Genomic DNA, 11,321 nt, shown 5'->3' with positions numbered 1-11,321 from the left:
TCTTCAGATCACTTAGTTTGCATTTGAAAAGTCTGCAGTTAGCCTTGCTTTTCCCAAGTGACATAGGCTCCATCAACAGAAACTTCTGAAATGTCTTACATTCATAACTGTCTCTATCGCCGGCAGTGAAGGAAACCACTCGCAGGTTCTACCAGAGGTGAAAGGTTGAAGGAAAATCAACCCTCAGAATGAAAGCAACTTCCTTCCTGGGAGGAGAGGGCATTTCAGACATCAGTAATGAGGCAGTCTCCTCCCAGATAATCGCTGCCACACTTTGAGCACAGAGAAACATGAGGTTTCACAGGAGCTGCCAGAGCTTCTCCCCAGTCCTCCTATTTGTCGGTAAGTCTGAGAAGGGGAAAAAGCTGAAAACACTTAATAGAAATGTAATAACTGGAGCCTGATAAATCTCAATAACTAACAGGAAGAAAACAGAGGGAAGCATCATGATGTAGAGGAATGGGTACAGGATCAGCAGCCAGGATCTTCTGTGTTCTAATCCCAACACTACCAGTGACTTGCCGTGCAATACTGAGCAGGTCATTTCATTTCTCTTTTCCTCAGTGTCCCCAGTTTCAAAATGAGTAGGATACTTGCCTCATGGGGATGTTGTGTGGACGACTTAGCTAATATCTGTACAAAGCTTGAAATGTGCTATTCTATATTTGTAATACGCCTTTTAAAATATTTTTACAGTGTGTAATTAATTCTTTGTTTCACTCTAAACACAAAAATGGGAGCTATCCCCAAATCTTTGTATTAGTATTTAATCTAATGGCCTGTGCTGTCTATTTATATAATGACTGTGTTATAATATTTCACTCTGGCTGGAATTCTGAGATGGGGTTTATAACAAGATTAGCCCATACACAGCTCTAGAGCATGGCTCTCTGTGTTTGCATGAAAGACACTATAAAGAATAGAGTCGTATTACATGGATGTTTCTGATAGCTGGTTAATAACTATGTGAATCCACCAGCCATTTCCATCTCTCTAGTGGCACAGCCTTTGTGGGAGCCACTGGGCCCTGTGAAAGTGCCTGGGCAGCCGCTATGCCATGGCCAGGAGATGAAGATTATAACTCACATGGAGAACCCCTGTACTAATCCTGTGTTCTTCAGCTTCTCGTGGAGTACAGGTGTTGCTCTTCCATTAATGAAACAGAAAGTCCATTCCCTGAAATGATGAGTTTACTTGTACTTTTCAATATGGACAGACCCAACCTGACCCAGCCCAGGGGTGTTCTACTAAGACCCTAGGACCTATTCGAGTCTCTAAGGAGCCACAGGGTATTTGCTGTTATAAATGAACAAAATCAGTAGCCTGTTCTTCTATGTACATTGGTTCAGAATTCATTATTCAGGGAATCTCCTAGGAATATTAACGCAGACCCTGCATTCCTGGTACTCTGCAAAGGGACTGTATAAGCCATATGAGATATGAAGTTAGCCTTATCTCATCTGTACTTAGTTTTGTTTTAATGGGACTTATTGTGACGTCTGGAAAATTAGCATTGCACATAGCCTTAAATTATCATTTTCTCTCCAGAGACAAGGGATTCTCATTACAATGTGTTTGCCACTGGTTTTGGCTGCAGGTAATTTTCTGGTCTCTGTGTGTTTATTGCAGGTGTTTCTTGGGCTCTTCTCATTGAAGTTCCTCAGGATTCACTCAATGGAACTGTCGGTCAATCTGTCCTTCTCTCTGTCACCTATAAACTCCAGCGACCATTTCCCTCTCCATTGTCAATTCAGTGGAATTTCAGCAATACCACCAATGTGTTTGTCACCTACACAGGGACTAACTTCTCTGTCAATGCTGAGGGGATTCCCACCTGCCATTCTGGAAATGTTTTTGTACATCCCTCATATCAAGGTCGTATTATGTTTTTCCCTGAAAATGCTTCTCTGCTCCTTCAGAACCTGAGTCTCATTGATGGTGGAGTCTACACTGTCAACTTTAGACTACTGAAAAAAACTAGAGACATTGCATTAACTGTATCAGCTCCTCATTTTAATGATGGAAACCCAGGTAACCATATAGAAGTAATTTATAATACCCATAGCATTAAGGGAGACTGACCTATCACTGGTGCCATCTAGACAGTCATTTGGAATAGGTAATTTTTCCTGTGGGATGGAGATCCAGGGCAAAGCATGAGAACCCAGATGATGTTAGTCTGTGATATATGTGAATCTTTAAAAGCAGCAGCCCCTTTAACCCTCTTCCTCCAGATAAAACCAGAGATCCCAGACTTGTGGAGTATTTCATGGCTGTAGATTTACGTACAAAACACAAAGAAAACATTTTGATTCATCTATCATGAAAATGCGAACAGTTTTTTGATACATCACCAGCTTCAAGTGAAACAGACACACGGGACCAGTTCTGCACATGGCACCTTGGTTATACAACTATTTATTGTGAATCTAATCCTTGGAGCACGTTTCAGGAGTGTTGATATTAATATAGAGTCTGTATGATTGATCTTCTTCCTTGGGAAAAGTTAACTATCCCTGAAGTCTCCATAGTTTTTAATCTTTCAGTTTCCATTTGCACTGCTGTGGAGGTATTTCCTGAAGGCTTTTTCCTCTGGGTTTTATACTGATTAGTAATTAGTTTGAGGCAATAAGAATATGTTTCTTAGCTGAGCATGAATCTGATAGAGAAGGGGCAGAGACTTTTTTTCTTTTTAATTGTAGTTTTGGAGCCTGGTAGACCTTAAAACTTGTATTTGTTCTCTTGGTCAGACTGGTGTGTGTCTAAAATGGCTGGCTACATTTCTTTTATGGGTGAGCTGTTGTTTTAAATAGAAAGACCAATTACAATAATTACTATAAACCACAGTATGTCATGTGACAAGATCCGAGTCACCCTAATCATGTCACAACCATTTATGATTCTTTACTGTCAGATTACAGTGCATAACCTTAATAAGATCTAATGACAAACTCCTCTGAGATCCTGATGTGACCCCTACACTTTGCTAGACACCTACGATAAATGTTTACATAATAATGTAGAGAATGCTGGCTGTCCCGCTAAAACAATTCAGTGCTAGATGTCCTGTAACTGTGAGAAAGATAAAGTCAGATTTTACTTTCAATGTACTGTATACAAAGTACTGTACTATACTGGCCCACCTGATTCAATTACATGGATTCTTCTTATTACTGCTATTTGAATCTAGAATGTGCTTGGTGATGTACAAGAGACGTAAAAAGGCAGTGTCAGCCCAGAGGAGCCAACTGTGTAAAAGACTGACACACCTGAGACAAGATCCATTGGGAGACCTAGGAGAGGTGTTAGATTAGGATGTGTTCTTCTCTTTTTTTAAAGATATACTTTCCTTCCTGTCTTTCCCGTCCCCTTAAATAACAATGGGATGGAGAAGGAATTTGACTGATGTGAGTGGGCCTTGTAAATTAAACTTTGGACACCACAATATTACAACAAATGAATGTAACTCATATGTATATTCACTGGAGAATACTCTACCGCAATGCATTATTCCCTCGGAGCATGTGGTCTGGCCAGTGATGAGCTGCCAAAAGCTGAAGACCCAGTTCTTTCAGTTGCTCCGGGTCTTCGGTGGCACTCCAGAGGCAGGTCCTTCAGTCGCTCCAGGTCTTCGGCAGCACTAAAGGATGTGCCGCCAAAGTGCCCCTGAAGACCGGAGCGAATGAAGGGCCTGCCGCTGAAGTGCCGCTGAAGACCCGGAGCACCGCCGGCTGAGTAAAATTAAAAAGGGATTCTCAGGGAAGCCTCCCCAGCCGAGAGCTCAGGCGGGCCAGAGTTTGTCCACCCCTTTAACAACTGGTTCTAAACCGGCTTCAAAATTTAACAACTGGTGCACGCGAACCGGTGTGAACCGGCTCCAGCTCACCACTGGGTCTGGCATGAGTCTACAACAAAGCCAGGAAACTAGTTCTAAGCCCTGAGATCCACAAGAACAGTTTGTATGGATATTAGGAAAAGCTTTTTCACTAGGAGGGTGGTGAAGCACTGGAATGGGTTACCTAGAGAGGTGGTGGAATCTTCTTCCTTAGAGGTTTTTAAGGTCAGGCTTGACAAAGCCCTGGCTGGGATGATTTAGTTGGGGATTGATCCTGCTTTGAGCAGGGGGTTGGACTAGATGACCTCCTGAGGTCCCTTCCAACCCTGATATTCTATGATTCCATGATTCTATGACTCATAGTGTGTCTGAGTTGCCCCAAACATTGCTACCATTTGCTCTCCCCACATGTATGGGTCACACTGTGGAGGCAGAATTCTATAGATACACACATATTGCATCATAAATTATATCAGATCTTAAGGGGAATATGCCATGTAAATTGGCTCCTCCTCCTCCTGTCCAGTGGGCTATGTCTTTCTTCCAACCGCACAACAAATCTTCATCATAAATGCTGTGCGGGGAGAGGGGGAGGGGAATAAAACTGCATAGCTGCTTACCCCCTGTGTGCCATCCTTACTGTATGATAATCATGTCCTTCTGCTCCCCTCTGCACTTCATGAAGGCATGAGAGGAGCACAGAGGCCGGTGTAAGAAAGGAAACTATAAGCCACTCTGTGCAGGTTTTCACAGCTTCTCCCCAACTGCTGAGTACATAACGTTTTAGGGCCGACAGTCAGTCAATTTCTCCTAACTTCAGAAGAACCACTAACCACTACACTGAGGGGCCTTAGGCAAAAAGCTTCCTGACCTCCCCTATAGTAACTCGCTGCTGCCTGTAACAAGAGACTAGACTGTGACTGACATTTTTCCTGTGAAAAATTGTATGTTTAATGCAAAATCAAGCTACTGCTCAATAAAATACACAGATAGCTCATAATTCTTGTATTTCTCAGAGCCCAGTGAACCTGCAGAAGATGACACCCTTGCCATCCCTGGGCACCCAATAGACTACATTGCTGGAGGCTGCTCTATTTTACTCTTTCTGCTGCTGCTGCTGCTGTGTTGCAGGTGGCACCGGGGTGAGTAAATCAGCTCATTGGTTTCACTTGCTCATATTTGTGCTTTAGGTTCTTCAAAGACATTTTTCAAAGCAAATTCAAAGCTGTGTTGGTGGATTTGGGGGGAGATGGCGTCACTCACGGTCACAGGGCTGGCTGCTCTCCTGTCCCCTTCTTGGTTTGTCTGAGTGAACCCTCTCTGCTGTCAAGCCCACTCGCAGACTGGCCCCACGCTACAGCCCCTTGTGTGACAACAGTGCCTACCCAGCAGCTCTGACTGGGCTCATGCCCTGCAGTTCTTGCCTTCAGGAGTCTGTGATCCGTGGTGCTCACTGTAACAAAACAGCCTCCTTAAACCAAAGGAGTGCTTATTGTAAAAACAAGCAAACAAACGAAACCACCCCGAGCGACACCGTTATGTTGACCTAACCCCCAGCGTAGGCGCAGCTACGTTGACAGAAAAGGCTTCCATCGACATTGCTGCCATCGTTCGGGGAGACGGTGTGTCTACACTGTGGGCTGGTCTGCACTGAGAAGTTACTTCAGCATAGCTATGTCTCTCGAGGGTGAAAAATCCACACTCCCGAGAGAGGGAGTTAAGCTGACCTAAACCCCGATATAGACAGCGCGAGGTGGATGGAAGAATTCTTCCGCTGATCTAGCTACCGCATCTTGGGGAGTTGGATTACCTGCTGCAGTGGGAGAACCCTTCCCGTCACTGTACTAAGTGTCCACACTGAAGGGCTACAGTGGCACAGCTACAACGCTGCAGCATTTTAAGTGCAGACAGCCTGACAGAAAAACTTCTTCCATCGGCGTAGGCAACATCTACACCAGAAGTGGGCAAAATACGGCCCCCAGGCCACATCCGGCCTGCGGGACCCTCCTGCCCGGCCCCTGAGCTCCTGGCCCGGGAGGCTAACCCCTGGCCCTTCCCCTGCTGTTCCCCCTCCCCCGCAGCCTCAGCTCACTGCGGCGCCAGTGCAATGCTCTGTGAGGCGGGGCCCTTGCAGAGCCCGGCCTGACCCGGTGCTCTGTGCTGCACGGTGGTGTGGCTGGCTCCAGCCCGGCGGCAGGGCTGCCTGTCCTGGTGCTCTGGGCGGCACGGCTGTAATGCTGCCAGCCACCGGTGCTCCAGGCAGCGCGGTAAGGGGGCAGGGAGCAGGGGGGGTTGGATAGAGGGCAGGGGAGTTCAGGGGGTGGGCAGGGGGTGGGGGTGTGGATGGGGGCGGGGCGGTCAGAGGGCGGGAAACAGGGGGGTTGAATGGGGGCAGGGATCCCGGGGGGGGGCAGTCAGGAAGGAGCGGGGTTGGATGGGGCGGTGCGGGGCAGTCAGAGGTGGGAGGTCCGGGGGTGGTCAGAGGACAGGGATGGGTAGATGGGGCAAGGATCCCGGGGGGGCTGTCAGGGGACAGGGAATGGGGGGGTTGGATGGGGCAGGAGTCCTGGGGGAGCCATTGGGGGCGAGAAGCGGGGAGGTCAGATAGGGGGCGGGGGCCAGGCCACACCTGGCTGTTTGGAGAGGCACAGCCTCCCCTAACCGGCCCTACATACAATTTCGGAAACCCAGTGTGGCCCTCCAGCCAAAAAGTTTTTCTGCCCCTGATCTACACTATGGGGTTATGCCAGCCTAGCTATGCTGACGTAGCTGTGCCTGTATAGTCTCCATAATGTGGACAAGCCCTTTCAATCTGTCTCCCTTCAATCTCTTCCAGCATGTCTCACTCGTAGTCTAAACTTAATAGGGCCAAGCTACTCTCCTTAGACCTGAATCTGCTCTCACTTACATTCATTTTACACTGGTCTAACTCCATTAGAGTTGGTAAAAAGAATGAAAAATTCATTTGCACAAAAAAAGTTGACATTTCAGAGCTGTTTGCATTTGGAAGGGTTTGAAGTGGACCCATTTTTCGGAAAATTTTCACTGATTTTTTTTATTAAAAATATTACTGCAAGTGCTATCACCGTGGTATCTGTAATTTTGTTGTTTACTCAAAATCCAACTGAATAAGACAAATGTTGATAGCCGTTTTGATATTTTTTTATTTTAAAATGTTTAAAATGTCACAAAATGTTTCACAAACACCGAAAAAGTCATCAGGTCTGACCAATTGTCCCCAAAACATTAATTTTCAAAACAATGCAAAATTTCACCTTTCTTTGTGCCATTGCATGAGGCTTTCATAAGTTTCAGGAAGATCATGAGAATCATCAGTAATTGCCATCAGTACAAACATTACTTGTATATGCAGCACTGAGGGCACAAACTAATCATGTCTATACAATATGGGCACAATCTAACTTATCTCTACTAACTATTAAAGTGAACTTTACAGGTGCAGCTGGATCACAGACAACCAGAATTATAGAGCAAGAGCAGGTAAGAAATAATAAAACTATGACCTGGTACATCTGGGTGGAAAATAAACCCACACTTTGTGAGAAGACAGAAAGTAGGATCTGGTTCTAGCTGAATAGTAACCACATGGGGGAATTTCTTTTTGTGGCAGGAACATTAATGTATGGTTGTGCTTGGAAAATTAACTTTGTGGAAATGGAGTTGAGGGGTCCCATTTTGATCATGTCCTGAGTATTTCCTTATCAGATATGCTCAGCTTGCAAGGAAGAAGATAACTTTCCTAACTCCCGGCCCAGCAAACTCACAGCTGGCTCTGATAATCAAGCTAGGCTCTTTCCATCACATGCACCATCACCAGTGATACAGGTTTTGTATGCCAACTTATACTCACAGTGCCACTTTTCAGAGTAGACTCAGGCTTCAATGAAACCTGCTCTTCCATCAGACAGTCTGGTTGGATCTACAGAATCATAGAATATCAGGGTGGGAAGGAACCTCAGGAGGTCATCTAGTCCAACCCCCTGCTCAGAGCAGGACCAATCTCCAATTTTTGGCCCAGATCCCTAAATGGCCCCCTCAAGGATTGAACTCACAACCCTGGGTTTGCAGGCCAATGCTCAAACCACTGTATGAATAGCATGTGTGCTCATATGGAAAGCGGGAATCTTAACTGATGGCTGACGTTGCACTCATAAGGGAATGTCAGGATTGTATTTACCTGCACCCTGTCCTTTTAATTGTTGAAGGCCTGCTGAGGAGTTTGAAAACTGTCCCTGGTCTGGGAGCAGAATACTGGCACAATGGGTTAAGGGGTAATACTGTACTAATTCTGGGCATCAGTTAAATGGAGCTCATAGACACTAATATCTGAACTATAAGCAGTAGGGAATAGTCTGGGGACCAGGTTTCCTTCCCATCACCCTTCCCAAACTCCAAAGCACCACAGCTGTAGACTGAGGTTCTAAAGTGGGCAAAGGCAGGGGAGGGGGAGAGCTTCACCCATTCTCATTGCACTGAAGTGTATTGGTTGAAGCTGTGGATGTTGTGGGCCTCAGCATCAAACCCACAGCCTTTCTCTCAGAATCAATGATCAAAGCAAGACGGAACTCACCAGAGCTGAGCTCCAGCAAATCTACCGTGCTAAACCCAAACCAGAAACTCGGCTTCCTGCGGACGTCATAGGGACGAGAACAAAGAGGCCAAAGGCTGAGAAAAGGAAATAATAGAAATTCGTGTAAAAAATTGAAAGTGAGGGGGAAGGAAAGAGGGTCAGATCAGATCTGCTCTTTGATGCTGCCTGCTCCTCTGCTTCCCTTTTCTCCTCCCCCCCTCCGCTCCCCTGCATTTCGTCACCCACTCTCTGCTCCCCAACTCAGCCCTGTGCTCCAACATGAAATAGTTTTTGTGCTTCCCCATCTACTCCCTGGACTCTGGTCCCCGACTCAGGCCTGTGCTACAACATTAGAGACTTCCTCATTCCTCAGCCCGGCTCCACCTGATGGGCCCGGACTCACCCGCTCTGTGAAGCTGCTACTCCCACCTGCTGAAAGTCAGTGTGGTTTTTTTTGCAGCTGTGCGTGGTTTGCAACGTGCTCCATTCTGTGCTCTTGCTGTGCTCTCTTTCCCACGCGCTCTGCTGCCAGTATCTGCCTTTAAGAGAACAAGCTGCCTGCTGCTAGGGATGGACAAAGTGCTTCATTTTAAAAAACAAACAGCCCAGCCTGAACCCTCCCCTGTTTGCTGAGCCCTCTGGAGTTCTGCTCATTCCTTCAGGGCTTTGCAGTTTGAAGAAGGGGTACCTCTACCTCCATTGCCTCCACTCATGTCTCCCTGATCTTTGTCCTTCCCTCTTCCCAGCCTGAACCAAGACTCAGAGTCCACAAGACTAAACTTCATTCTTCCAGATCCTTATTCATTTAGAAATGCATCACTAAACCACCTACTGCTTTAAGTCATTTAAAGTAATTATTTAAAGATAGCACAATCTTGAAGCTGTGGATGTTGTGGGCCTCAGCATCAAACCCTTCAAAGATAGCACAGATAAGCTACTCAGCTTACTCTCCACGGAGAACTCCCTTCGTGGTAAGCGAACATCAAATAGCCCACCATTCCCTACTTTCCATAGGCAGGGCTCATGTGATCTCCTTTTATCCAGACCAACTCACGGGCCTGAGAGTCTCATCTTGATTTTGATTTTCGCTGTAGGTCCAGAATCCTGAGGACTCCCGTGTGGCAAGTACTCTGCATTTACAAAGCACTCACAGGAACACTAGCAAAGCCCAAGAACATCCTTTGACCAGATCAGAGCCACAGACTGAGTATGCAACCATCGGCTTCTCCATACGATAACCTAGCCTGACACTGACAGCAGCAGGTTTGAGAAGTGGGAAGTACGTGCTCTTCCATTACTGAAACCCGTGTGATTGGTGGTTCTGCTGGAAACAAAGCAATTGTTCCTTTTCAGAAACATGGAAACTGGAGGCAGTAAGGAATGACTGAGGTCCCATGATGTCCAGTCCCTGGAATCACCCAGAACTGCCCAGACACTTTCACAGATTTCCCAGGCCGAAGGAAAATGTGTTTTAAATATGTAGAGTTTTAATGGACTAAAACTGAAGAGCTGTCATGATCTCCAGGAAGAGCTAAATTCCCAATTTTGAGCACGAGAAGTGTTGCATGTTTTTGAGCTGGATACCTCAGGAGCTAAAGTGACTTCTGCTCCTATGCCCCTATGCAGCCATCAGTTATAGCAGAGCTCTGAATGCCTGGAATATTCATTATGCATCAAGAACGGCAATCAGTCCATCCTTATAGCATATTCTTTGTTCAGTGGACTGTACACCTGCCACTGTGAAGCATTGGTTAAATATAAAAGAAGAGGTTTCCTTTTTTCAGCTGAAGGGACAGCTTTCTAAGGGACATATCTGTATGTTTCTTTACTGTTGCCAACTCTCATGATTTGATCACAACAGTCACAACATTTGGTGTATATCTTAAAGCACCAGCTCCTGGAGTCATGTGAATGCAGAAGAATCTCAGCTTTCAGCTGAAAGAAAGAAAGTTTCTAGTTTTCAGGGTTGTGGACAAAAAGTGACCCTAGTGCGACTTAAAGGATAAAAACTCATAAGGTCAATAAAAAGAACTCCAAATGTATTATTATTATTTTATTATTAATCTCAAGATTTCTAGCCCCTTTTAGGATTTTTGAATGTTAGGAGTTGGTAATACAGTTCAATTTTAATCTCTTCATGTCCTTGGGAATGTGGACGGGGATAGATGGGACAGGGCTGTCTGTGCTAGAGGAGAACAGGAATCAAACAAGAAAGTGCAAACTAGGCTATTTTACCACAAGGTGCCTTAAACATGTACCTAACTTGAAGCAAATGAATAGTCTGAAAGAACTCACATGTGAAATTGCAGAACTACTAACTGTGGTATGTAACCTACCACTTAAATCAGTTTCTGTATCAGATGACTGGAGGATAGCTAATGTGATGACAAGTTTTTAAAAAGAGCTCCAGAGGTGATCCTGGCAATTACAGACTGTGAAGGAGCAGAGAGACTGCTGCCGGGTACAGCAGGGGTTAAAGAACACCTGTGGGTTCAGCTAGCCCAGCCCCGTTACACCTGCAGCCAATGCCAGGCCTGGAGGGGGAGAAAAGAAGAAAGTCTGGCTCAGGGGCTGACTGGCAAAGAGGCAGGAGCTCTCTGTATGTCTGCCTGAAGGCACAGACCAGCAGCCTGCCTGCCAACACAGCCATTGGAGGCAAGTAAATCTTCCCCTGCCAAGGGGAATCTACAGATAAGCCCCAGCTGTGGGGCAACGGGACTAGCGGGGCCATCCCCCAAACCAAAAGGATTTGCATAGGAAGCAGGCCAGGAAAACAGGCCCTGAACCACCTCCCCCCATGGCTGGGAGAAAGATCCATCTCACCTATTTAGGGGTTGAGCGACACAGGACCCTGGGCCAGGACCTGAGAGAGAAGGAGGGGTCAAGTCCCCCTAC

At 46.1% G+C, this 11,321-nt stretch overlaps 1 protein-coding gene across 1 annotated transcript; it reads left to right on the top strand.

The window, feature by feature from the left end:
• The first annotated feature begins 288 nt into the window (after positions 1-288).
• On the top strand, positions 289-10,415 carry LOC144270533 (uncharacterized). The gene is made up of 5 exons (XM_077827050.1): positions 289-342; positions 1,630-2,031; positions 4,852-4,977; positions 7,293-7,336; positions 9,521-10,415. Exons 1-5 carry the CDS (start codon positions 291-293, stop codon positions 9,662-9,664), a joined length of 768 nt encoding a protein of 255 aa, XP_077683176.1. The 5' UTR covers positions 289-290; the 3' UTR covers positions 9,665-10,415.
• The last annotated feature ends 906 nt before the right edge of the window (positions 10,416-11,321 follow it).

This window comes from Eretmochelys imbricata, chromosome 9, assembly GCF_965152235.1.
Source record: "Eretmochelys imbricata isolate rEreImb1 chromosome 9, rEreImb1.hap1, whole genome shotgun sequence".
NCBI classification, from domain to species: Eukaryota; Metazoa; Chordata; order Testudines; family Cheloniidae; genus Eretmochelys; species Eretmochelys imbricata.
The sequence above is the reverse complement of the archived record's forward strand: the minus strand, read 5'-3'. Positions and strand labels throughout refer to the sequence as shown.